The 27,394-nt window shown below is 37.7% G+C and overlaps 1 protein-coding gene across 1 annotated transcript in view; it reads right to left on the reverse strand.

Moving 5' to 3' along the window:
• Positions 1-1,717: 1,717 nt before the first annotated feature.
• Positions 1,718-27,394, reverse strand: part of GABRA6 (gamma-aminobutyric acid type A receptor alpha6 subunit) — a 25,958-nt gene continuing 281 nt past the window's right edge. The window contains exons 2-10 of the mRNA XM_026091363.1: positions 27,023-27,141; positions 26,713-26,780; positions 25,418-25,638; positions 25,233-25,315; positions 24,509-24,652; positions 23,937-24,089; positions 18,981-19,240; positions 6,788-7,045; positions 1,718-1,811 (exon numbers count right to left, since the gene is read on the reverse strand). Of these exons, the coding sequence (XP_025947148.1) occupies positions 1,761-1,811; positions 6,788-7,045; positions 18,981-19,240; positions 23,937-24,089; positions 24,509-24,652; positions 25,233-25,315; positions 25,418-25,638; positions 26,713-26,780; positions 27,023-27,141 (1,357 nt within the window). The 3' untranslated portion in view covers positions 1,718-1,760. The remainder of the gene's footprint in view (positions 1,812-6,787; positions 7,046-18,980; positions 19,241-23,936; positions 24,090-24,508; positions 24,653-25,232; positions 25,316-25,417; positions 25,639-26,712; positions 26,781-27,022; positions 27,142-27,394) is intronic.

Below are 27,394 nucleotides of genomic sequence, written 5' to 3' on the forward strand. Positions count from 1 at the left end.
TTTTTTCAAAATAATATGTAAATACATTTTATAAAATATAAATTTGCATGGGGTCCAGGTTTTAACTTTTAAAAATAGTATAAGAAGGCTGAAAATGGGGAAAATTTTCACAATTTTGTTTTCAAAGAAACTGAAGAAAGAATTCAGTGCACTTCTTACAAATATATCAAAGTGTGACAGTCTGCTGCCAGTGGGGAAAAACAAATTGCATATTTGATTCTGCGCAGACAGCAGTTATTATTGACTCAAGTGTACTTAAATTGCCCATATCTAAGCTCTACAGAGGTAAAGAACAGGGAGTCTGAAAAGGGATCTAGCATGTGATCAAGCAGCGATCCAGTTACTATACTAGTAAAAGCTATATGCCTCTCTTGAAACAGGAGGAGAAAGGCAGCTGGAGCTAAGTCCTTAGATAGTTAAAATTGTTACAATGTCAACAGCGCTCCCGACAACTTACTGGAATAAGCCAGACCGTAAATATTTTCTCACAGTGACTAAGATGTTGGTTTAGAAGAAGCAAAGGACCCTGGATTTTCTGACTCAGTGCAGCATTTCATTTTTCTCTTTAAAATAAATTCAGTTTTGATGTACTAGAATTAATTTCAGGATAGACAGGAGTCCTTAATTTGTATTTGGCTGCTTGTAACATTTGCTTGTGTGCTTTTGTCTCCCACCAGCATCCATTAAGCCTGCAACAAAGAAGGCTTGGGTTTGATTTGGTTAGGCATATCTTAACTAATTACATTCTTAACAAGGATTATGGAGATGAAGAATGAATATACAACAAAATGACAGGCAACTATGAAATATGAAAGAGAAATCCTGTAACTCTGTGGAGAGAGTGAGAAATAAATTAGCTGGTAGTACTTTGCTTGTGCAAAAATTTCTAGGTAGTTTGCTATGGGCAGTTCAGTACAATCAGCTGACAAAATGCAGCTGGTTCCCTAACTAACTATGGTGACTTGCTTCCAGGGAGCTCCCTGGAGCCATAGGCTTGCATTTAGCTTGAAGGGTAGCTGCTGCTGCTGCTTCTGTCCATTCGGGTTTGGACCTGGAAAACTTCCTGGTATCAGTCCTGCCATTCCTAGATCCTGCCCCAAAAACGCTTGTTATTAGTTTGGTTGTACTTCCACTGTCACTCAGCAAAAAAAGTTACAGTATCATAATTAACCAGCTAAAGTTCATAACCAATAGTTTCCTTCTCCTTCCTTATTATATTTTGTTCTTTACAAATATTACTTCCAGTTTTAAAGGAGATGAAAACATGATGGGATGGCAGCTCCCTTTCATGGGATTTCCTAATGTTATTTTAGGCCTGTTTCAACTGATATAAATCACTGTAGTTCCTAATGTTTCAGTGAAACTGTGCTAAGTTATACCAGTTCAGAAACTGGCTTGCTTTAGCAATCCTAACTGTATTAAGAGAAATAATCCTATTATTGATGGTGTGTGTCAATGTAAACATTCAATCATTTACAATAGGACTAGAACAAATATACATTCTTATTGTTTGACCGTTCAACAAAGTAACAAAAACTTTTATAGTAGAATCAATTAAGAAATTGTAAGAAAGTATATTTTGAATTCTGTGTAACTTCTATCTTTTTGAGTTGTCCAGAGTTTTTTTCCAAGTGATGTTCAATGTAAATATTCCGTGTTTGACAATTAGAGCACCTGTGAAAAGACACATCCTTTGAAGTCACTTAAATCCTACAAAACCTTCAGTGATTTTTTTTTTTTTTGAAACCTTCTGCTGTTCTTCAGTTGGACCGATGATCATTTCGAAGATGCATTGCAGTCGGTTCAAAAAACTGAAAGAAAAGTTTAGAGAGAAGTTTAAGTTACAGATTGTCAACAATGTAGTTAATCAACAAACACACCTCACTTGTTACCGATTTTTTTAGCTGTCTCTGCAGGCTTAAAACAGAATTGCATTACAAGGGCGAATCTTCTCAGAATCTGAAGTAACCTTCCTTGCCTGGATCATTAAAGCTCAATTTTAAGTATGTATTCCAATGACTCTATTTTCTCCTGAACTTCACTCTCCCATATGATTTGCAAGCTTTATGAATATGAACATACTGAAGCCAAATGCTCAGCAGGTTTAGCACATTCAATGCTTTTTTACCTTCTTTCCCACCTCAAGGATAAAAGCTGATGTCTCTGCTTGTAATGTTTTCCTGCAGATTATCTTTAAAACTTTTAAATCACCTTCTTCTTTAGTCTGATTCCCTCCATGCAGGCACTAGTCCACGTTTTAATACATAAAAGCTGTAATATAATATTCTGTATAAAAATTGGTACAGGTTACTTTAGAAAGGAGATGTGTCAGAATACGTGTGAAGAGCATGTGCACTGTGAATGAGATGGCAAAGGTAGTCTGGGTACCTGTATTTTTCTCATTAAAAAGGTATTATTTACACTCTAAGTGAAGCAAATTTTAAATTTATTACAATAAACCAAGCATGCAATTCACCTATCAAAATCGTTGTCATAAATTATTATTCAGCTCAAGGACTTAGCAAGGTTTAAAAAAAATGCATGTATAAGAAATTTTAAAAATAACTTTTTCTAGTTGTCAGATAAGATTGTTCTCCTTTCAAGAACTTTTTTTATTTGGCTAATCTATAGAAATGTGCATTGYTTGTTACTGTAGAGCTTTTTGTGACTGGTGGGCATTATTGTGCTTTACAAAAGAACATGCATCACAGAAACATGCCTGGCAAGATTACATTTTCCATGCACAAATCAAGGGGATCTCATGTTTTCATAATTTCTATCTAAATTAATTACTAACTGACCTTTACATTATAAGGGAGCAAGTCCTCTAGAATAATTTTAATGCTTTGATTTTTTTTTTTCATATTATAAATGGTACATCCATGCTGCTGTAGTTAAACATCTGTCAGCATTTCAGTTATAAAACCTTTTGAGAAAGAGAGGCTTACAGTGAGTATCAGCATTTTCTGTGGTCTAAAAACTGGCATCTGTTATTTCAACTGGGGATTATTTTATACAAATATTTTCAATTTATTTCTTTTTTTTCTTCTTTTATGTCTTCCTTCAGTTAAATGAGGCTCTAACAACATGCTGTCTAGCAAAATGCAGGCAAAGAATTACATTAGCTTCATTTCTATAGTTTTGCCAATATAACCGTTGTCCTACAACACTATTGTTACTCCAAAAGGCAAACCAGTTTTTCTGTTGAAACATCTTTTAAGTATCAAGGTGCATGGTGGACTGCTACTGAATAAGAATGCTTTCCCAGCCATCCTATGGGAGAGTAGAACCATTTATTTAAATATGAAGGCCAGAAGAGAACTTTATTTTATCTCCTCCATGTATGAAAAGCACTTAGCTTAAATTTGCCAATTCTTTCTGTCCTTTCCAAAGAATGCTATTTTGCTTAAAAATGTAACAAACAAGGAATTTCTTTAAAAGAAAGTTTGCTACTGAACATCCTGATTTGCTGAGTTGAACTTGGTTCAGCACATATAGAAGTAAAAATACAGAGTTCAGTGAAAGCTATTCTTGCTATTTGCCCAACCTGGCTGCTTTAAAAAACAACATTCAATGTGTAAAGGTGTACATTTCAGAAGAAATGCCTTCTTCGGTATACAAACATCCAAATCCTAGAATTTCTGTGTAATTCTTGTAGTTTACATGTACAATATGAGAAAGGGTGATTAACCTGAAGTCTTCTGATAAGAAAATGACTAAAGGGGTCGGGGCGGGGGGGGAGAATGTACTTGAAAAGTACTCTTAATCTTAACAAATCCCAAAGTGTCTTACAAATACTATCAGACACACTACACAAGCATGACTTCTTCGTTCCTGTAACATATGGCCTATTACCTGAGCTGTAAGAAAACTGCTTAGTAATGTACCGAAATACTACCAAATAGCTTAGGGGACAGCTCCTCATCTCATGCAACTCTGTGTCATTACATTAACAAAGCTGCTCATTCCAGTCAATGTTCTGGATTCAGAACATGAAGTAAAAAAAGATTTTGCACTTCCTTTGAAGTCAAAGAGTCTGGCCAGAAAATAATGATATAAGTTGGAATGAGCTACGACTCCAGTGCTAATATCCTGCTTCTACTGACAGGACAAAGCAGACAGATTGTAAAAAAGCTTCTTGCTTTATTTGGCATGGGCCATCCAAAGACTGTAGGCAGCTATTCAGTTTAGGAATCTCCACAGTGACAAACGTGACACCACAGTCAAACACTGAAGTTAGCAGGCTTGTCTCTCAGCCACTTGCACAGTCAAAGGCAGAAATGCGCTCCCTCGAGTGCAGTCTTGTGTTCGGTGTAGAGAGCTTCCTGAGGAGATTAGGTTTTTCTCTTGTGTATCTAAGATTGGGGCCTGTATAGAGACCCCAATCTCTTTTTGTTTCAAGTGAATGATGTTCTGCAAGACATTTAAGCACATTCCAAACTATGCTAATCAAAATCCTGGACAGCTGGACTACAAGAACCTGTGCAGAGGGAATTTGGTTATTTCAACAAACTGGTTAGATTTCTATTGCTGTTTTGTTTTGTTTTTTTTTAAACAAAAGCCAAATTAACACTAGCTTTTTTGGAGTTACTAATTAATATTATGCAGAACTACTGCATAAAATGCACTTTCTTCACAAAATAAAGTTTGATAACTATGAGTAATATTGTACAAATACTTAATGTTTTGGGCTTGAGCCTGTAATTGAGTTGAACTGGTCTTTAAGCATGCCATGCTTTGCTCGTCTAACTTCTGTATCTCCTCTGCTTGAATGGAAAAGGTAACATTTTTATACATATTTTTAAAGCAAAAACAATCCTGATACAACATATTGAATTAGAAACCCAGCAATGTATATCACAATCATTACTATTTACAACTGAGTAAACAAACAGGAAAATGTAATTTATGAAGAAGAGCTTGAGCAACACTTTACATAATTGTTTACATTCTTCATCAGTTCAAATACCCCAGCTGCCAATACTGTTCTGCTCTCTAAATCTTGCTGCTGGATTTCTGTCATTCTGTAAGGCTACTACAGAAAACAATTTCTGAGTTTTTGTGCAGGTTTGCGAGCTTGCAGAAGTGAAATGTTATAAAAGTATTTACAGTCAGCACTATGGCCTATTTTTTGAAGTATTTCAAAAGGCTAGTTCTAACATAACTATTAATATACACAGTTCAGTATAAATATTTCATAGCTACCAAGGGAAAATGGCAGCCATCTTCTAAATATTTCTATATCCAAAGCGTTAGCGGTTGAATGAAATCGCTGGAGTTATGGCAAGCTACCTAAGCTGAGCAACCGGCCCCTAAACAAAATGCTACCAGAAGCTGTAATAATTATACATGAGCTTTTCTGATACTTCTCTTGATTGTGACAAGTAATGTGCACACATAGTCAGTATTTTAATAGAGGGATCAGTGTCTCTGGCACAAATGCTAAATTTAGCATTGGACAGATTTTGAGTGGCCAGGAGTTAGCAGCTGTGACCTCTTGAGAGAGACATCTGCAGGAACATTTGTAAGAGACAGTGCCTCCTATCTTCCTGCCCTCCTGATTTCATATAAGCTGCTTGGCAGCACACTCCGGCTTTGAGAGACAGCATTTTCCAGGTTGTACTAGTAGCAGAGATCAGCAAAATTAGCAGCTAGTAGCCTCTGCTTCAAGCAGAGGCAAGATGCCCCCAGTCAGCTGATCAGCATTGTCTTGCTACTTTGAACTGCAACATCTCGTGGCTCTCCATGAGATTTCCCTTGGCCTGCTTTACCTCTAATCTAGGAAATAAAGGTATAATCTGCACACCACTCATACCACATTGCAAGCCTCTGTTTTTATTGATATAGGGACTTTGTGCATTCAGTACTGTCTAAATACAATCATTATCTCCCTAGCTGTCCTAAATAAAGCTAAGTGTATCAATCATACTGACAGCAAAGTATAGTGAGTTTCAAAACCTCTATGGCAAAAAGGCAAATGAATATATTCTGTACCAACAAAATGGGACACCATTAGCTGTATTTATATAAAGGAAAAATTAGAAAATTAAAGCATTAAAGTTTAATGACTGCTTGACAATAAGCTAATCACTGACTGATTATTCTAGGCATGCTCAATTTGTAGGGCACACATCTCCTCTGGACCTCATGCAAATCTAAAGACAGGATATCTCACTGCCTGATTCAAACAAATTTAAGCAAAGAATTCAGCAGTTCTATCTGCATAAAATAGTTCAGTTATACTGAAGGAACAGGAAAAGTCAGTGTTACAATTGAGAGTCCCTCTTTTTATATATTTTATCAAAGAATTGATAAAGGTTTAGAATGTACATCCAACATTTTTCTGGAGATTGCTATCTTATTACCTCATTGAGAAAATCTTAGGAGATATTAAGGTTCTTATCTCCTTCACTGCATTGCTTCAACAAATGCTCTACCATTCCTTACTACAGATAGGAAAATTAATAAATGGAAGATATACAAGATTTATATATTTGCTGAGAACGGCGTCATATACTGCCTTACACAATTGTCTGTGTTCTACTCAGTGCCATATAGCGTAGAAGTGTTTACACTTCTCAGCTTCAAATCACCTTTTGGCATTGTACTCAGAGTGCCATTATTGCTGGAAGCTACAGCTGATTTTTACAGAAAGGTAATATCAATCACTTTCCTCACAAAGAACTGATTAACTGGAGTTGCAAGATTAAATGAACAACTAAATGAATATTGGCCCACTGAACATATTACATATTGTAAATGAGTACTGTAAAATTCTACTACTCACTTCCATAGTGTCTTTTGAAAGGTAAACAACCCAGTATACCAGGTTGAATCCTGCAAATGCCACTGGAAAGAGGATCCTAGAATATTGGTCTATTTTACTTGTCCCTCCAATAGTTGATGGTGGCAGGGCTGGTGGAGCAACAGATATTGGTTGACACTGGGATGCAATATCTGATATTATGCTGGCTTCAGGAGACTGATCTGCCTGAGATGTTACAGAGTTTACTCGCTTCTTCAGGTTACAATTGGAGTCAGAATGCTGTGGAGGAAAAAAAAAAAGTGTTGATTTTATGGCTACAGGAGTTTCAGTTCTAGGTTTTGCAATATTAGGCTTCTTACTGTCTCTTTTTTAATTTTTTTTTCATTTTTGTGCTATAGAACAACCCAAAGAAATCCTGGGTAATGCAAATATACAGAGATACATTCGTGGCGTACATTTACATTTGCTGTAAAAAGATAAAAGAATACGTGCTCTCCATGTTGTTAGTGTGTTACTAATGGGAAGCTACAAGAAGGGAAGAAAAAGAAGAGACAGCATTAAAAGGAACAGAAAAGGAGGTAACTGTGTGCCTAAATTGCAATACACTGGTATGACTGAAGCTTATGTAGCTGTGAATCAGCTTTAAACCACATAGCATGTATTAGCTGGCTCCAGTGCATTCTTCACTGTATAAACCCATTCATAAGCTTTGGCAAATACTCACTGAATGGAGCCAAGTTGTCACACTGTTATTGGTCCCCAAACTAGCTGTTGATAAACTGGAAAACTGATGAAAGAAAGGAAAGGAACTAACTTTACAGGTGCTGAAGATATTAATGCCAAAATCTCATAATTTCCTCTAGGCTGAAAATCAGTTTTCAAATATATGATTCCTACAGCAGTTTCATGCATACAAATGAAGACAAAGTCTCTCTTAACTATAATGGGACTATTTTTAGTGTAATTTATGGTAAAATGAAACTTCATGATTTCCATACTTTGTGCAATATTCATAGCCAGGCTCCAGTTACTCTTCAGAGAGTTGTACGAAATCTCTTAGAATTTAGTCAGACCCCAGGAACATTCAGTACTTACCTCCTTAATTGCTAGGTAAACATCTATATTCATTACCTACCTGTTTTATTTGGCCATTTTTTTACTTTCACAAAAGAAGTGAAAATTTCATCGTTGCAGAAATGGCTTTGGAATAGAATCTACCACACATTTCATGCCTACTATAATGTATATTATTTACTCAGTTCCACAGTAGTATCAAATGGGAGGAAATTTTCAAAACTTCTTTGCTAGCAGTTCCTGCTGCTACTGCCACCACTCAGAGATCACCAGGAGGAATACAGATCCATGCCAGCAGCTACAAGACATGCCTGATGGCTGAGAAGACAAGAAGGTAAAGAATGCCTTCTCATTTTATTTATTGTTTTGATATGAAGTACTCAAGTTTTATGCTAAAGGGCAGCAGTATCTTAGATTCTAAGAAGCAACATTAACAAGCAACACTTTAGTTAGGCTTGAGTCTAAGGATAGGCGAGGGAGTAATGACTGCAAAACTTATTTCCAGATCACTGATGAAAAACGTCGTGCAGTCAAATTGCAAAATATTGATAGGTGTTTCTGGGTTTGAATAAGCAGCTCTTTTGGTCAGCCAAATTAGATGATTGAATGAATGAAACTGATAAGGAAAGTCTTAAGACATGCAAATACTGTTACAATACAACAGTGTATATATATCTATTGTAAAACAGACTAGATACATTTAATTGGTTTTAGGATAGCAAAATTCTGTTAGTTATGTATGTAATTTCCAAGGTCATTCTTTGTGCATCTTTTAGTGACAAACATTTACCTAAGTGTAGCCCACTTTCAGTATTATCATGATTTATCCTGTAGCATTTCTACACATGGAAACAGATTTTTGTCAGTCAGATGAAGGACTGCATCTTTAGGAGAAAAAGGATGAGCATGTTTTGAAATACATTGCCCATACTTGTAATTGGCCCATAAGTCGTAGATAAAAAACTATCCTACCTACCTACCTAGAATCTCAGGTACGATTTAAAAAAAGAGTTCTAACAGGAATTATCCTCTCAGCGTGCAGTATTACTGCCAAAGTGTGAGAGCAAGTTACATTGCTACAACATAATGCCAATTTCTGCTTGTGGATGAATGTACTGGCACCCAACTGAAATTGGGGAGAGATGGATTCCTTGCAGTTGAATTTAGTCTCAGTAAAAGGCAGAGAGAAAAACAATATCTTATTTGCACGAAAAATTGTTCTTTCTGTATGTATGTCTTTTATCTATTGCCCTTTTTTCTCTACGTCCCATCAACACTTCCCACTTGCCTTATCCCTCTTCCTTTTGCTTTGCCATCTACACATTAAATGATGAGTATCATGCTTTGAATGGATATTAAGTGGCATTCACATTCTGGGGATGTGCCTATCTGGAACACAGATGTTTGGTTTCATATTTTCCAGTTACACAGCAAGCAGCAGAGATTTAAATGGAGGATCATCTACAGATGTGTCACGGAAACAGAGAAAGGGTTATCCATGTCCACTTGCACTAATCATAATAATCCCACTCTATAAACAGACCGACTGACAGAGCCAGAGCCACTGCTTTCATTCAAGTTGCTTGCATGTTCTGCTTTGAACTGAATTGTGGGAGTCATAGGATAGTTTGTCTTTTTCTTTACAGCATGATGGCTTGACCTTTCGTGGTGAATGAATGGTTCCTAAAAAGATAGTTGTTAAGGTATATCTTAGTCCTTATCTGGCAATATTCTAATATAAGCTGGGTCAGATTCGTTCTGCATTGCACAAGCATGAATCAGGAGTTATTGTTCTGAGGTGATGGTTAAAAATAGTAGACAGAACAGATATAGCACAGGGTCTGTGGATAATCTTCTGTATTGGACATATTCTGGAATGCAAAGGTAATAAAACAATCATGATAGTCTGTACCTTGGAAAAGGGTAATATTGGTCATTACTTATAATATTTCTAAATCTTATATATAATACTGCTATAGAAGGAAGATTATCTTGACATCATTCCAGGAAATCCTTTAAGAGCTGGAGATGGGAAGTTTTTTGGAGTCGGTATATATCCTCAGAACTTGGGGAGGGCACTGACTCTTAGCTGAAAACAGTTTTATGGTCCCACTTTTGGACCTGTTTCGATCCCTTTGAGTCAATGGAGACTGCTCCATTAATAACTTCTCATTATCTAAGATATCCTATTCTGATATTCAGAAAGGATGAGTGCATTTTACTGTTTCAGCAATGCCAGTTTCTTGCCATGCTCTTCAAATGCCGAAGATATGGTTTAGAGTTGATACAAATGATTAAGAAAGTCCTTGAGTAATTCTTTACACTATCTTTGACACCCTTCTTCTGATGCTGAGGATATGGTTTAGAGTAGACAGAAATCATTAAGTCCTTGAACAATTCTTTACACTGTCTTTGACACCCCTGTGTGCTAATCCAGCAAGTCGGGTCTAGATGATTTTCTTGTCTGCCGCTATCCAGTGTATGGAATTAAAAGTCTAAATTTACCTCAGACTTGTAATGAAGATGTTTCTCAGTTTGGTAGCTGACAGCAGACTAGTCCTGGTGCACCAGAACAACAACCCATACTTATTAGAATTCACTGCTAAGTCAAGAAGAGGAGGAGGTGGGAGAAAACCATGTAGTTTCTATGGCATCTGAGTTCTGAACAGCAGCTACAGTCATTTGTTTACTATGTTTAGATTTAGCATTTCCTTTTGACAAAGATTTCTGCCTACAGTGACATGATGAAACTTCAGCAAAGTAGATAGAAAACAGGAATGAGTGGCCTATTCTTGTTCCTGTTTTGCATAGTTCACACAGCCAACTACTCAAATAGTACAGACTGTTGTACAAACAGCAACAGCAACAAGCCTGAAGTGGCATGGGACACTGCCATAATGAAATAACGTATTTTTTAAGTTACTGCATTCTGATTTCAAAGAGCACTCTCGCACTCATATGGAATGTTATTCCCATCAGACAATTTAACTTGTCACTATGTATGACTGCCCAGTGGCACAGAACAGATCATTGCTTAATGTGAGACACAATAAAATTGGACTAGACAGGTATTGGTATATAGGCTAGAAAGTATAGTCTGGATTCTATTAAGCTTTTGCAGTTCAGCTATCTGATCTCCTAGAAAGCTCACAAAGCAGTCTCATCTTGTCTATAAAGGTGCTATCTCTCATAGCTCTCATCAACATCAACAGAATTTGCTCATGCTCAGAATATCTTAGAAAGCTCTCAGCAAATTGCTTTCCCTCCAGTTTTAACTAATACAGAGTATATAACCTTGGAGTAAATGGAATTCTTTCTCTGCTTTTTCTGTTATTATATGGATGCTAATTGTGATTTATAAATATATTTCATTCTTATGTTTATTTTGCTCAAGATAGTTCTAAAATATATATATTTAAAATTCTCTACAGATCTCTGTTCCTTTGTACTGTAAATATATATTCTTGCTATCAGTTCGGCTTATGGCATAGCAGTAACATGAGTACCTTATGTATGCATTCAGATGCCAGCTTTTAACTAATGCATACATGTATGTCCTTACTTCTCTCTTTTACCCACTTAAGATCATGTCCCTTTCCTGTAAGTGCAATGCRGTAAAAAAAGACTGGTGGGAATAAACTTTAAAAGTTTAGACAAAAACATTATTTCTCCTTTTTTTTTAAATTTATTGGATTATGGGTATAGAATTTTGCTGATATCACATAACAAAATTAGGTCCAAAACTCACCACACACACTTTTTCCCTGCACATCTCATTAGTAGATACAGTTTGAATAACTTGAACCATTCATAGTATATGCATGAAATCACGTGCTAGTTACTTAGCTCCTGAAGAGAGAGTGAAGCATAATTTAGCTACCTAAATCCTTCTTGGACTTGCCCCTACGTTCAACAGTTTGATCTGTAAAAACCCTGCTTAGCTACAGAATAATCTATATGCATCAGCTTGCAGCAGGAAAGTTCACCACATCTGCAAGATCTCCTTTTGGGCATGCACTAATGTACCTCAGTCTTGACAGTCCTATGCAGTTAAGCACCCATTGCATTTCAGAGACTTGTTATAACCCAAAATTTAGATAGTCATTTGTCTATCTCATCTGCAGGGCCTGATTCAAGAAATGTGCACTACAAACACATCTATAAAGAGTGTTCTGCATAAATAGGAGCTGAAAGTAGTTTAGAAGTTATTCATATACTCTAGCTTTAGGCATCTATTTAGGCATTCTAAATTTACTTCCCTAGACACATTATGAGGAATTACCCTCCACAATTTTTTGTTGGCCCTTTACCCTGGTGAAAGGGTTAAATCACTTGCTTCGAACATGGGAAAGTCATGTTCAAATTCTTTCTTCACCTTTGCGGATTGAAATTCACCTCTCTCAAAATATAGCCCAACTACCATGTTGAAGGTGGTAGGGGAGAGGCTGTTACTTCATTACTTCAAAGCTGTTTTATTTTGCATTAAAAAAAAAATAAAGAGCCATTAGAGGTAGAAAGCATAAGTGAGTATTACTTTGAAAAATGCACCATTCCCACTCTAATGTTCAAAGTCAGGTTCTGCTCCGAAACTTATCAGTGTCAGTCCAGAGTAATCCCAGGTGCTTAATGGGACTCTGACTTGGGAGCAGAGTAAAAGGAGTCAAAATTCAACCTGTACCTTTACTTTGTTAAATCTCTGCAGCACACAGACACGCAAGAAGTGGTTTCTATAAGAGACTGAATTACACAAATGGTACTATAGAGGTTGTTTTCCCCCTCTTAATTTTATAATTTGCCTTATTTTATTTTTTTCTTATTGCTAGAAAAAAAGAAAAGGTACGGAATTAGACTTCAAAATTCAGCAAAAATGTCTAAGGCCAAGGAAAAAATTCTTTATCTTGCATTTTTGTATTTTGGTGTAGATTTCAATTGCTTCTGACCCTTCCTTACTGCCCTGCTCTGGCTTTGTCAATCAGACAAATATTTAACTCAAACAGAACCAAATGATCAGCATCTACTTTCCTTGTTGGAATGACAAAAAGTCAATATAATTGAAAGTTGTTGGTTCTTTTTAACAGTGTGCTTGATAATCTGCAGTTGTGGAGGAGCAGGAAGATCTCCCTAATTTGCTTGCAAGTGCCATGTTCTCAATCAAGGCTTTAGTGCACAAAGCTGTTTCTAGGACGATCTCACAAAGGTTCATTGATAATCTGAATAGAACTGCTATCTTCTCAGCTACACTAGGATACTCATTAAACATACTCAATATATTCTGACGTAATTATAGGAAACCAAATCCTCTACGCTGAAGTGACATATGGCTGCTCTGCAGTTGGGAAAGGTTGTTAAAGAGAGCGAGAATCCTCTTCTGCCTGAGCCACGCTATTTGGAAACACAGGTACAGGGCTATTTGTAGGGAGAGCGAAACTCTCCCAGCAGCATTTCAGTGTTGTGCACTGTTTTCTGATAAAGTATCAGCTCTTTAGGACATAACCGTAATCAAACTACCACACCGTAACAATCTTTTGTCTCTACATGCACTCTCTTGCACGGAAAGGATGTCTTTTGACCCACAGTGTGCACTCAGAGGCCACAGAGCCTCTATTAGGCTCTGGTAGAGCACTATTTCAAACGGTGCACTCCAGACGGTGTCACCAATCTCCCTTCCCCTGCAATTTCCAGAACTGGGGTACTTGGAATAAAGAAAGCCACAATGATAAAACAATATGACTGATATAGATAATATACATTTTAAAATGGATTAATAAGCTAAATGCTACAGTGCTTTATATAAGTGTGTGTGCATGCATACATACACACACACACACACATATATATATATATATAAATGTTTGGTTTTGACATACTACAACAAGCTTGGTCACCATATAAATAAAAACAAGCTTCTGTCAGGGTCCAGATGAGTGCTCAGCTTGTTGCTGTCATATTTGGAGTGGAACACCCATAGTTTGTATTTCACACAGGGATTGCCTGCAGCTGACAGACAGAGCAAGCCAAATTCTGCTCTCAGTTAACTGTGGTAAATAGAGCGGCTTTCCTGAAACCACAACAGGCATGCTGGGCTGTCATCAGTTAACTGAGCACATAGTCAGCTCATTTAAACCAGTGTAGTCCAATGACTTCAACAGAGTTACTCCAACTTTCATTACTACAACAGAGCAGAATTTGGTCTTGTGCCATTTTTATTTTTGGAGTGCATAGATTTTTTTGGAGCATATAAAAACTTGCAAGAAAAAAGGTTTATTCATTGGAATAAAGCAAGATTTTGAACAAAATTAACTAGACTGATGGGTGAGAGAGTTTTGATAGTATTTTGAATTTTTTTCAGATAAAATTATTAAATTTGGAATTAAAAAAAATGAATATATTCTGTAAATACTTCTATAATGATCAGTTCAGACCCTCATTCAAGCAACAAGAGCTTCTCACTAACTATTTTACAGCTCCCTTAAATTTTCATTTCTACTAAACCTGTCTTCCTGGGCTTGTTTCACACAAAGATGGAGAACGGGTCTCCTGCCTTACAGAAATTACTAGTTTAGACAGGATAAGGATATTCCCACCACAATGTCCTTTAACCACACTTCAAGCAATGTTAGGTAATACAGTATTAAAAACACAGTCCGTATTGTAGCTCCTACCATTGCTACTGTTCATTGGCAGTTGTACAGCCACGAAAAATTCCCAGTAAGTACATCTCACTTTTATTTTTACAAGCGGACTCCCCAAAACTAATGAAACTTAAACATTCTTCAGAAATTTTCTCCATCTAAAAATATTGATTTTTATAAATGAAGAAGACAATAAACATTTTTGATACACTGTTCACTGTTCTTCATCCTATATCTGCCCCTTCATATAGCAAAATTTTGACAACTTCCATACACACAAAGATAACAAAACAAAAATCCTAACATTACAAGAGGAAGAGAAACTTTTCTACGCTGTGTAATAGAGCAAAAAAAAAAACCTTACAGATTAGAAAAACAAGGAAGCAAAGCCAAGGCATGAGAGAAGGCAAAGATTTTAATTAAATTTTTAAAAAGCAAATAAAGCAGACATTTTTATGTATAAGAAATGGATTCTAATAGATTTTTTCTAATGGATTGGAAAAAACATTTTGGGAAGAAGAGTGAGGGAGGAAAAGGGGAAAAATTAAGAAAAAAAAATGTTGGAGAGGAAAGATAAACTTAAATTATACAAGCAGTAAAGAATAAGTATTGGGCAGCACCAGAGAAAGGCAATCTGGAAGGAAAAGTAATGAAGGACTTTAGAGGCAGACAAACAGAAGAAGCTGGGGGGGGAAGGGGCAGGGGCAATATACACAGGAAAGAAACCGAGTATTATGCCACGTGCATTACTTCAACATAACTGTCCTAAGAGCAGTAATGCAACTATAGAAACATAGAGCTCAGGAGAGGATGATAGTTCTGAAGAAATGGTCCGTTATTCATGCAGTCAGCCTACGAGCCACATTGTTAGCACTCAATTAGCTTGTTCAAGTCTGTTTAAGCTGAAATTACATCACCAATTGCAGTATATCCTTATATGTCACATTGTAACAGAATCCCCAAACATTTTAAGTCCTTTCCTCCCTGCCTTCACCACAAAAAAAGGGAAAAATCTCTTAAAACCTGTAATCCTATAATTATTCCTTTTTCCCAGCATGCCTTTCTGCAGTGGCAATGGGACCTTTCAAATCTAAYAGGGTCAAGCAGCTTGGCCTGTCTAGAAGCCATTTTGATTACATCTTCTTTCCTTCAGTTGTAAGTACTCTTCATTTTTATTGCCTATTGATTTTTCTTCCCTATTACTGTAAAGAGGAGGGTTCTCAGAGAGAACTGGTCCTGTGAGAAAAAAGTGGCTTGAAAGTGGCTGCCTTGGTAATACGAGCTCTGAGCAAGACTAGAACACTACAGTATTTTGCGAATACTGTGGGCTGCTTTAGAGATTGGTTTTACCCTGGGACCTAGATTTTATTGGTTTTGCTTCTTTTTTATATCTAGATGTTACTAGCTAGCTGTAAATAATTTTCTTGAGGAATTTGTTGCAGTGTGCTTCCTACATGTTTTTAATATTTGGCTTTTGCTTGATTTTACTTTGAAAAAACTAACAAGAAAAGATTTAAAAAATAAGGAGGTTATGTCTCGTGTTCAGCTCTGTGCTTGTTTGTGGCTAGAGCCCTTGAGAAGGAAACTGGACAGACTAAGGCCTTTGAATTCTCTATTTTGTTTGTTTTATTAATTTGTTCACGAGAAAATTTGTAGTCTGTCCTTAGCTTGGTCTGCAGTGATATAGAGAACATGTAAATCTCACCCACAAGTAGTTGGGGCAGCCACAGTTATCAAGTTCATGTTCTAGGGCATCTGGGTGTCTGTAGAGGGGTATTTTTTTTCTGCAACAGTTGTCCTCTTGGAGTTGGGCGTGGGGGGAGTGGTTATGGCCTTTGTAGCATCTGCTATGAATTCACCAGCAGTAGCAAGTGCTGAATAGTCCAGACCCTATTTTCATATCACTCAGCAGGGACCTAAATGGAACAAGTACAGGTCTTTTTTTTTTTTTCTTTCTCCCCTTCTCCCCCCCCTCCCCCGAAGTTGAAACCACACTATGATAAAGTGAAATTTGAAAAAGGGGTGTGTATAGGAAAGATACAGGCCGTTGCTCCTCTCCATGATGTAGCAGCTATGGCATTGGATCTCTGTAAGAGAACAGACTGACGCTTGAAATGATGGCTTGCYATATTTCTGAGCATTTAAAAAAAAGGGGGTGAAAACAACAATGTTCTTGACTCTGGTATGTGGCTAAAAAACCATAGCTTGAGTTTAATGTTCTCTGAACTAAAAGTTTGATTGGAAAATTAAAGAATCTTTACTCCTGGTTCTGCATGTATTGAGGGAACACTGCAAAATAACTCATGATGTCTGGGACACTGAGTACTAGTATGGGATCTACCAGTCTCACTTTCATTCAGCAGAACTCCTCAGGGTCTCTTTGAGACACTGTCATTGCTCTCTCTACTGTATGAATCAATGATCTCAAACAAGTAAGGTAAAATCTGTCTACAAGAGAATTTGGGACTCCTCTTATACTTTTGCTTTTGAGACCTCTAAGTTGTAATTCTTGCACTGTATATTTAAAAGTGCTTTATATGGTACAGTTCTGTGCCTCTACCTTTTATAACTTGTGTGAAATTTCATTCTTGCTTCTTTCTGAGAATTAGGGTTTTCAAGGAACAATGTGTAATTGTTCTTTTCTACTCTTTCTGCATTGTATGAATTAAAGATTTTATCAATAGCTTGATCTATATTTTCCTTAATATATATTATTTATATATATATTCCTTATATATTGAGAGGGTTTTTAAGCACAGTACATGATAAATAAAGTTACTGACAAATTAAAAATAATACTTCAGTTCTGTTTCAAAGACAGTGATGTTTCTGTTATCAATGTTTTCCTCATGCTATATAAAGTCAAGTGATTTATTTAGCTATTTTGCTRATAGTTTGTCCTCAGAAAAAATCAACAATGAATATAAAAATGAAGTTTTAGTACATTTTAACATATACACCATTTTTCTTATTTTGCACCATTTTACTATTACAATATTCTGCTCATACAATCCACAGTACTCTTCAGTCAAATGTCAAGATATTGCAGGGTATGGGAAGTATTCTTAATATTTCCTAAATATTAACAAATACATGCTCTCTTTTTTCTCATTGTCTTTCATATGGCTTAAATATAATTATAAAACTGTAATACAGTGGTTAAAATAAGTGTAGATGTGAATGCTGCAAGTATTACCAATACTAAGTCAACTTTTTTGCTTTCTCTTTAAAACCAGTGCAAGATTCTACAAACATTTGCTTTCAAGCACCTCTCAAATTTTGTTGGACTTTCTTTTGTATCTTTATTACAACTATGGTTAAAAAAATGTTCTTGGGCTGTCAGTTAAAATGTATAAATAATTGCTTCTTTAGTGAAGCAATTTATTATTATTTAGCAATTATTTAGCGAAAATAACATGCATTTCTTTGTTATTACGTCTTCTTACAGTGTTCTGCAATTTCTTTCAACATTAAAACAAATTGTATGCAGAATACAACATGGTTTGCAAGCACAGTAAGGGAGGAAGATTTGTTGATTAGCTCCAGTGAGGTCCAGTAGCAAGATATGGTAGAGCTTTAGTTTCAGTATTAAATGGAGCTTATTAACCATTAACAGTTTGAATGTGCCTAAATGTTATAATTTTAACTGTTATTTATAAGCAAATGTGGAAGAATGATCATACTGTGGATAAGGTGTTGCCCTGATACTCAGTTGCTCTTGGTTGACCTCCCAGTTCAACTGCAGACTCAGAAGTTTTGCAAAAGGGTCACTCAGATTGGAAAATGTGGTGGTAGTAAAACTGATCTTGAAAACAGGAGGGCTGTACTGATAAATATATTAATATATGTTGTGAGACAAAATTAATTACTTAGTCAAAGATATAAGGACTAGTATTTGCAAATAATTCTGACAGACTTTTTTTCTGATACCAGAAAGCTTTCCTGGCTACCACATGTAGTAAAACTATCTTTAATCTTTAAATTAATGTTTTTTCCCCAAGCTTCCACCRACACAGATTTTTATGAAAGTAACAGATGCCAAGTTTATGTAAAAGCTAATTCCTCTTCTTTTAGATGACCCACTTATGGTATGTACCAGTATACTACAGTGACCCCATAATCATCTGACCAATGCACATGTTTGTTCTATTGTACAGTGTCCTGAAAATTCTGCAGACTTCTCAGATGAGAACCACAAGGCTGCCTGACCACAGTACCTATGGCATGGCTCAAGGGAGTATTATGGGTAACAGTCTAATAGCATTCACTAAATATCTTACTAAATAAAAATCTCTCTAGCAAATCATATCTCAAATTTAAATAAACAGTATGAATAAACTAAGTCTTTTCATTTTCTGAAGTTAAGAACAACTTCTTTGACTGATAAATAGACATGACCTGGTTACATAACCTGATTCAGGTTAAGATCACTTTAATATTGTTTTGCATTCACTGCTTCAGCTGCTCCTTCCTATATGATGCTTATTATCAGAAAAGCAAGCAATTACCGAGACAATCTCGTCCTCTGCCGGTACAGTTGCTGCTGATAGTGCTGCTGCCAGTGCTGCTGCCCTGGCTGCCTTCCTCATTGCTCTCTGAGTCTGAAGATTGGTAAAGTAGTTGACAGCTGCAAACTCGATAAGTGCAGAGAAGACAAAGGCAAAGCACACAGCTATGAACCAATCCATGGCAGTAGCATAGGACACCTTGGGCAAAGAGTGGCGTGCACTGATGCTTAAAGTGGTCATTGTTAGAACTGTAGTGATTCCTTGAAAATAAGAGAAAGAAAATGGAGGCGTTAGGATTCTGCTTCAACCTTGCTACTCTTAAATACATCTACCTATATATATTAAATGTCCTCTTTGCTTTTAGCAGTCATCCCACCTATCGAACAAGATTGCTGAGTATTTCAAATCCTTAATTCATGTGCTGTAGCTTGTGTATCTACAAGCTCTGAATAAACATCCTTAATACATTAAGCAGAATGAAAGTTAAGACAGCTACCTGCTACAGTGCTGCTGCTTAGAATTTTGAGAAAACATGGGTATAATAAAATTCAGGCTCAGACTCTGAAAGATGCCTACTTTACCTAAGAGTTAGTAAATGCAACGTTCAGCAGAAATCTAGATTAATATATGCTAATTTCCTAACAGTGTTACCCTCTTTTTGCCCTGGTGTTGTACAAGACAGACCATGGCTTACATAACATTCATCGAATCCAGCAGAATTCTGCATTAAAACCAGTGGTAGACAATTGCACAAATATTTCTGTAAGACAGTTTGGTCCTCTGTGCAGTTGACTTTAATCATGGAATGTGATCTGTAAGAGTCACTAACAGCATATAGATTTGAAAGCTCCCACAGTCATAGATTTGCAAGGATGTAAAAGTTGCTTCTCTAGAGCTCTGTATGTATTTTCATACAACAAATCTGATCACATAGCTCACAGGTCCCATAGTATTCTTCATGTCTGTCATGAAGGACTTACTTGTTTTATTTTTGGAGTGCACATCAGTAATAACACGTGGGAAATGTACTTATATCCCACTGCTGCCTGATACAAGCAAAAAATGCAAGAGCAAACTCATCCAGTAACACGAAAGCCTCCATGACTCATGTTCACTTAAAATTATGCCTACTAGAATCTGAAAATTGCAGGTATTTAAAGACAGTAAGCTGGAGAATGCCCTCTTCTGCTCTTTTCTGCAGTTGGGAAAGGGTAGGTGGGAAAATAAAAGAAGGTATAATGTCATGTTCTGATGATGAATCAATAYGCTATGAGTGATGCTGAGTGGAAAGGATGCAGTGTCATTGCATACTGATGTAACATCTCACTGCAGCATCAAGACAGGGTGACTTGATTATTTTCAGTTTTTTTTTTTTCTGCAACTCTCACATGGTGTAGCTTGCCAGCTGTCTAAGGTTAACTAAGCCCCAATGTCATTGCTTAACATGTTTTAATGAAATACAAATAGGAGATGGTATAAATTAAGCAGGATCTCTACTTCCCCAAAATCTGCCATACACATTTTATAATACCAGTACAAATAGATTGAGATATATTTCAATTTCAGATGTCCAGAATGAACTTTTCAATACGATGTGTGATTAGATTAGAATCTGTCCATGTGCTATTTAATAACAAAAAAAGATATATTTCATGCCTGAATAAAAACTTACTGCAGCAGGAATTTAAACTTAGGAATAGGACTCCTATCATATTACAGATATAGATAAGACTCCTATTAATATGGAGTGAATATTGATCAAATGTTCTGGACTATGGAAAACTACTTAATCAAACAGAATGCCAAATTACAGTTGGTAAACTGTGTAACTGGTGATCGTTTACCCTTGTCTAACCACTTTGAATACTTCTTGGTAGGTTCTGAAAGATCTGTTAACATAGACTTGAGTATTTGCATTATGTATCTTTTCTTTAAAAAATAAAAATAAAACTCTGCATCTGAGACTTTATTATAAACACAGTTTAATGAATAGATGTTAATTTAAAATCCCCAAGGTGACCTGATAGGAAGGTAGAAGCTGACCATGTCCCTCTGCAAAATAATAGAAGAATTTTTTGCCAAGACTAAAAGAGATCAGATAAAGGCATATAAAAATCTGAAATAATAGCCATTGTTATGTGGGTTCAAAGCATTTGACACATAACAAGCAAGACTAAAAATTAGGCCTCAAAGAAYCGTGTTTCTTATTCTAAGTTGGTTCTGATAATGCCACGTTTTATAAAGTGTGTGTGTGTATATGTATACACACACATACGTATACAGAAGCTTTCCAATGACACAATTTTAAAGAGCGCAAGAGTGTATTTTCAGATATTTCTATCATCTCCCACATTTCACTTACAGGTCTATGAAGAGCAGATCCTTATGACCAGTAACCTATCTTTGCAAAACTTTCAGAGTATTTATTGTGATACTACCTGCAAAAGATAACTGGCATCCATTTTGGAGGGAAACAGAGTTGCTACACGACTTTGGTGTGAGAAATTGGTTTGGGCACACTATTGTTATTCTTCTACCACTGATTTCTCCTCTCTCAAACTTCCAGTGAAGGCAACTTAAACGCAAAACTGAAAAATCTTTGTAATATAAGTATTTGCAATATGATGCAGAAAGGACATTCACCTCTCTATTTTAAACCTTTCCTTTCTTATTGGGGCCAAAAGCTTTTTTTTTTTTTTGTCATAAAGAATTTGGCCTTTTTTTTCCCTCAGATGAAGGCAGCTGGAGCCCATGGGGTTCTGARTTAGTTAGGACTATAAAGTCAGACTGTGCCTGAGAGAAATAAGAATGGAATAAGGATTGAAATATTCTTTTAAAATGCCAGCCTGACTAATTTTCCATGATACTGAGAAAGGTGTCTATTTTACTATTTTCCTTAAAATACGTTCTGTTGCTAATTCTATATTTATTCTTCAGTATGACATCTAGGAGACATTAYTCCAAGATTCAGGGTCTTTATGTAATTATTACTGAATCATCCAAAGACTTATTTGCACATTGTTTCAAACACAGAATTGACTTTCACTGCCCACTAGGCAGCAAATATATGTTTTACTCAATGGGTAGTGGATGTAACTGTATATTAGAGAGATGCAATATAAAGCTGAATCAGGTAACACTGTATTTGTACTCCAAACTTCCTGTATATATTTTATGCTTTAATAGCAGTGGACATCATTGAAAATATATTAGCTGATTTTTTTTTTTCATTTTTAAGCAAGAACTTAAAAAAAGGAATCCCAATTGCTGAAAAATAATACCTAATGTTGGGTTTGTAAGTAAGTGTTTAACAATGTTTGGTTGCACCCCAAATGCCAGTTGGGATTTCAAGAACAGAAGAGYGCTGATATTCCTTCAGAGGCAACTGAGGAAGCTGTGTTCACTTAGCATTCCTAAAAGTTGGATCACAAGTTTGGAACAATACAGTCTCGTAATGCTTTTATGAATACTATTGCATGCAGATACGAAATGCCACTTGACTGAAATAATTTYTGACAAACTTTTGTAGGTTGCTAACTACAATTATAAACTTATTTTGAATTTTGACTTGCATCATTTATGGAGAGGGAATCAGAGAATCACAGAATGGTTGAGGTTGGAAGGGACCTCTGGAGATCATCTAGTCCAATCCCCCTGCTCAAGCAGGGTCACCTAGAGCACATTGTCCAGGACTGTGTCCAGATGGTTTTTTAATATCTCCAAGGAAGAAGACTCCACAACCTCTCTGGGCAATGTGTTCCAGTGCTCAGTCACCCTCAGGGAACATACAGCTGCCTACTCGCTACTGAAGACAAGTCTCACAATAGGAATGCATTGTATAGGAATACTGGATTAAGAGAAAACAGAAAAATGGGGCTGAAAATTTTAGACAGTTTTGGACAAGCTTTGTTATTTCTGCTTAGTGTTTTTATGATTGGTCTTCTAGAAACAAAACGCAGTCAATGAAAGTTTACCCCTTAACGCTGAGTGCAGTTTCAGAGTTTGTCAATACTGAAGTGGGTGGGGAACTTTAATAATAGCAGAGCACACATGAAAAATTAGGGAAACAAAAGTCGCAGCTTCACAGCTTGTGCTGAGCGTTAATTCAAACCATCGGAAAGGAAAAAGGGGCCCAAACATGTAATATGGACCCACCTTTAACATTACAACTCCAGCTAGGGACAGGACTCATCTCATCCAACTTTTTCCAACCAAAGTCCTTGCTAGTTGCTTAGACACCTTTTATAGACCATTGAAGATGGTCTATAAGAAAGAGCACTCCAGAATGAAGGCTAGGTGAGGTACCTATAGTCAGGTGAGAGGAATCCCATCCCACATGTTTTTTCTTCTCTCTTTTTAAAGCTTTCACTCAGATTGTTGGTTTCACAGGGAATAAATCAATAGGAAAATTCCTGTTTGAAAGATGGAGAGGTTGGCATTCTCTCTGAAATTGCCCCTTCCTGTGCATGAAAAAATACTGAAGGTACACAGTGGGAAGAAAAACATCACAAACAAGGCTGGCTAAACAAATACTCTGAGCAAAGAATTTTGACCCTGAGACTGAATACTACTTGGTTTAATTTTAGTATTTACTTTTGTTCACTGAAACCTACTAGTTTTCTAATTTAAAGCTAATCCTCACTGGATTACAGTAGCTGTTCAACACAATAGATCCAAAACAGTGAATGAAGTGAATGACAGAAGAACAAAGACATGAATACCAGCCACGGTTCTTGCTGGAACAGATTCTTTGTTGATCCAGAACACAACTTGATACAGGACTACAGTCATGATGCATGGAATGTATGTCTGAATGAGATAGTAGCCTATTTTCCTTTGGAGATGGAAATAGAGCAGCTGAAGTGAATATTCACCTAAAAACAAACAAGCAATGAAAGTGATGAATGAACAGTATGTGTGAAGCAAAGCTGTTGCAAAGATCTTAATGCAGCATACCAAAAACTGTTCTGGCTGGAACAGACTCCTTGTTAATCCAGAAAGACACCTGAGAAAGAATGACTGTCATAATGCAAGGAGTATATATCTGTATCATGAAGTAGCCCATCTTCCTTTGCAAGTGGAAATAAACTGTCATGATTACGTATTCACCTGTTAGGAGACAACTATGTCAGCATTATTTTGGCAAAATACAAATAAACATCATAGGCTTAAATCTTGGTGTATCTTAAAATACAATATGCTATGTTCCAAGGAAAGCACTAATAGGTTTTCTACTGTATAATAAAAATAAGCTGATAACAAAAGGTAAAGTGACCCCTCTGAAACAGAGGAAAAGACTATTGAATTGATGCATTGTTTTTACCTGGGGAGTTGCATGAAAAGTTGTATGCTTACAAGAAGGGTATTGAAAATTATCTTTTGGGAGATGACAATTAGATTCTTCATATTTTAGTTTTAAAGCTAGCAAAAGAAAATAAACCAATTCAGTTCCATATGGAAAATAATTGCCATTAATCTTTTAAGATGTATTTTATAATGTCAGTAGYTCCCACCTGGCTACATCTTACCTGTGTTAGATTTAATTGTTTCGCTAGACACAGTTTGYCCTATGAGGTCATACTGGAGGAGACTGGAAGACTCCTGTGGTACTTCTACTGAATAGAGGGGTCCTTTTTTCCATGTATAAATTATTTCATTTTTTGGATAGGCATCTGAGTTATGGAGGGAAAAATTACTATTACTAATTACATAATTCTTCAGCAATTGACAAAATGAGTTGCACAATCTTTTCTGTTGTTCAAATAACCATAGAAAAATGGATCCTGCTCCAGTAAGTTTCTAGCCTCATTAATGACAAAATGCAAAAAATCAATAGCGAGGTAATGGTTGGGGCGGGAACCATTAAGCACTAGCTTTTGCTTCTTAATTTGTCATAAAACACATACATTGATTACAATAGATCGACTAAATGTTTTTATTTTGTAAAACTAAGAGTAATGTAATAACTGTACCACAGCTTGTAAGACTTGTTAAAAGACCCAAGTTGATTAGATCTTTAAGAATAACAAACCGCAAAATATCCTGTTAACAGTCACCCTGCAGTGAATGAATCCATATGCCTATGTAAGGTTTGAGTCTCAGAGGAAAAAGTAAGATTTTAGTATAAAAATATAATAAAAAATTTCAGCTATGCCATTAAGTAGTGTCCTGGCATCTCACTCCTGATCTTCTCACATATGTGCAGACCAAATATATTTACTATATAAAGCCGAAAAATATAGAAGAACTTACAGCTTCCAAACTTCAAAGGACAAGCATGCCCATCCATTGGGAAGTTCACCAACCGCATAGGACAATCAGCATTAATGGTAAGTCTAGAATACATTAAAGTAGATGGCATTGAAAAATAAATGGTACTCAGGAACACTGCCGAATGCAGGAAAAACAAATGTCAACCAAAAGCAGAAGGCTCTTACCTCATTGTGTAAAGAATAGTTCCATTCTGCATAATTCTGAAAAGTTTGTTAGGAGTAGTCATATTATGAGCAATTGACTTTTTTCCATTTCTAAAAAACGTGTCTGGTGTCCAGATTTTACTGACCATTAAATTGTTCAATCTCAAAATTTCAGTTGGCCCACCAAATTTCAACCTCTCATCGGTCCACGTCTGACGAAAGAAAACATCCATTGTGTATTCCTATGGAAAATAAATAGGTACGTGAGTTATGTGTGAGGGCTAGCAGTCCTAAGCTGCTGTGCATACAGTAACTCCATGAGCGAACCTAATACACATTAATGGCATTTCATTTAGACATTTAATCCTATTATCATTAAGTAGTTACTAAAAAGAAAAAAGTCCAGTCTATAAGAAAAATATCCCATTTTCTTATTATTTTAATGCAAATTAACCAATAAGCAGATAATTTTATATGTATAAGGAAGAAACTCATTGTCCTCCCAGAGAAAATAATTTAATTTAAATGACTGAGATCTAAGGAAATACAAATGTCTAGTTTAGTTTCCTTTCAGCATGCTAAAACAAACTATTAATGCTCAGTTGCCAGAAGAAAAAGCCATACTATCAGGCAGCTTACTTCGAGTGTGCACCAGGAAAACATTCTGAAGGACTGATGTCAAAAATATCCATTTCAGTAAGATTATGGGACCACATTAATATTAACCTAAGTTATTTTTCTTAGAGGTTTTTGGTAACATTGTCCTGAGCATCCAGAAAGCAGTGCTCTACAGAGGTGTCAGACGGGAAACGCAGCTAAACCTTGGCAGCAGCAGCGACGCTTGTAGGCACGAGCGCGGGCACCGGCCCGCGGGGCTGTGCCTTCTCCTAGACTTTCTGACGAAGGGAGACGGACAAGCTTTTGGGTGCCTCTTGGGGCACCCGCTTCCTTGCCTGCAGACTGGAATACAGGCGCTGGGGCCGGCGAGCAGGAGCAGGAGTCAGAGCCCAAAGGCCGCTTTCTACAAGAAAGCGGTAAAGCTGCCCTAGCTCTGACTTAATGGAGTTAGAGAGGCTGCGTTATCGTCCCGCCCGCGCAGCCTCCTCAACGCGAGGGGCTGCGTTAGCGTCCCGCCCGCTGCCCCCGGGCGACTCCGCGGGGAAACGGCTCTGTGCAGCTCCCGGCCAGATCGCTCCGCCGGGCCCCAGAGGCTGTCAGGAGATTAAGCCTCATGATCTGCTCCAATGACGGTCACCTCAGAGGGCACCGTAATGAATCCCGGGAAGGAAGCGGGACGGCGGGGCGCGGGCCCTTACCATCTCCACGTCGGACACGGGCCCGAAGCTGGTCACGTAGATGTCCGTCTTCACCTCCGTCACGGCGCCTGCGGGACACGGGCACACGTTGGGGCCGGCTGCCCTCGGCAGGGCCCTCGTGGCGAGCGCCGCGCCGGGCGGGGCCGCCCCGCGGGAGCCGGCGGGCGGTGCGGGCGGGGCCGCGAAACTTTCCTCCCCGCGCCCGCCCGGGGCGCGTCCTGCGGCGGCCCCGGCCCGCTCCCCGCCCCTCCTTCCCTGCCCCCGGCCCGCTCGCCTTCCAGCTCCGCGCGGGACGGGAGCCTCGCTCTACCTCCGAAGCCCGGCCGCAGCCTGTTGTCGTAGCCGTCCAGCAGCTTGTCGAGGATGCGAGTGATGTTTTCCAAGTAGAGGTCCCCGCCGCCGCCCTGGGCTCCCAGCGCCTCGGCCGCGCTGCGGGGAGGGGCGAGTCCCGCCGTCAGCACCCCTCCGCCTCGCCCTGGGCGCCCGCGCCCCGCTCCCATTTCAACCCCCCCCACACCTGCCCAACTGCCGCCTCAGCTCCCTCACTACAGCCCCCCGCGCCCCGCTCCCGCCTCAGCCCCCTCACAACAGCCCTTCGCGCCCCGCTCCCGCCTCAGCCCCCTCACAACAGCCCTTCGCGCCCCGCTCCCGCCTCAGCCCCCTCACAACAGCCCTTCGCGCC

The sequence above is a fragment of the Apteryx rowi genome, unplaced genomic scaffold, assembly GCF_003343035.1.
Source record: "Apteryx rowi isolate R43461 unplaced genomic scaffold, aptRow1 scaffold_90, whole genome shotgun sequence".
NCBI classification, from domain to species: Eukaryota; Metazoa; Chordata; class Aves; order Apterygiformes; family Apterygidae; genus Apteryx; species Apteryx rowi.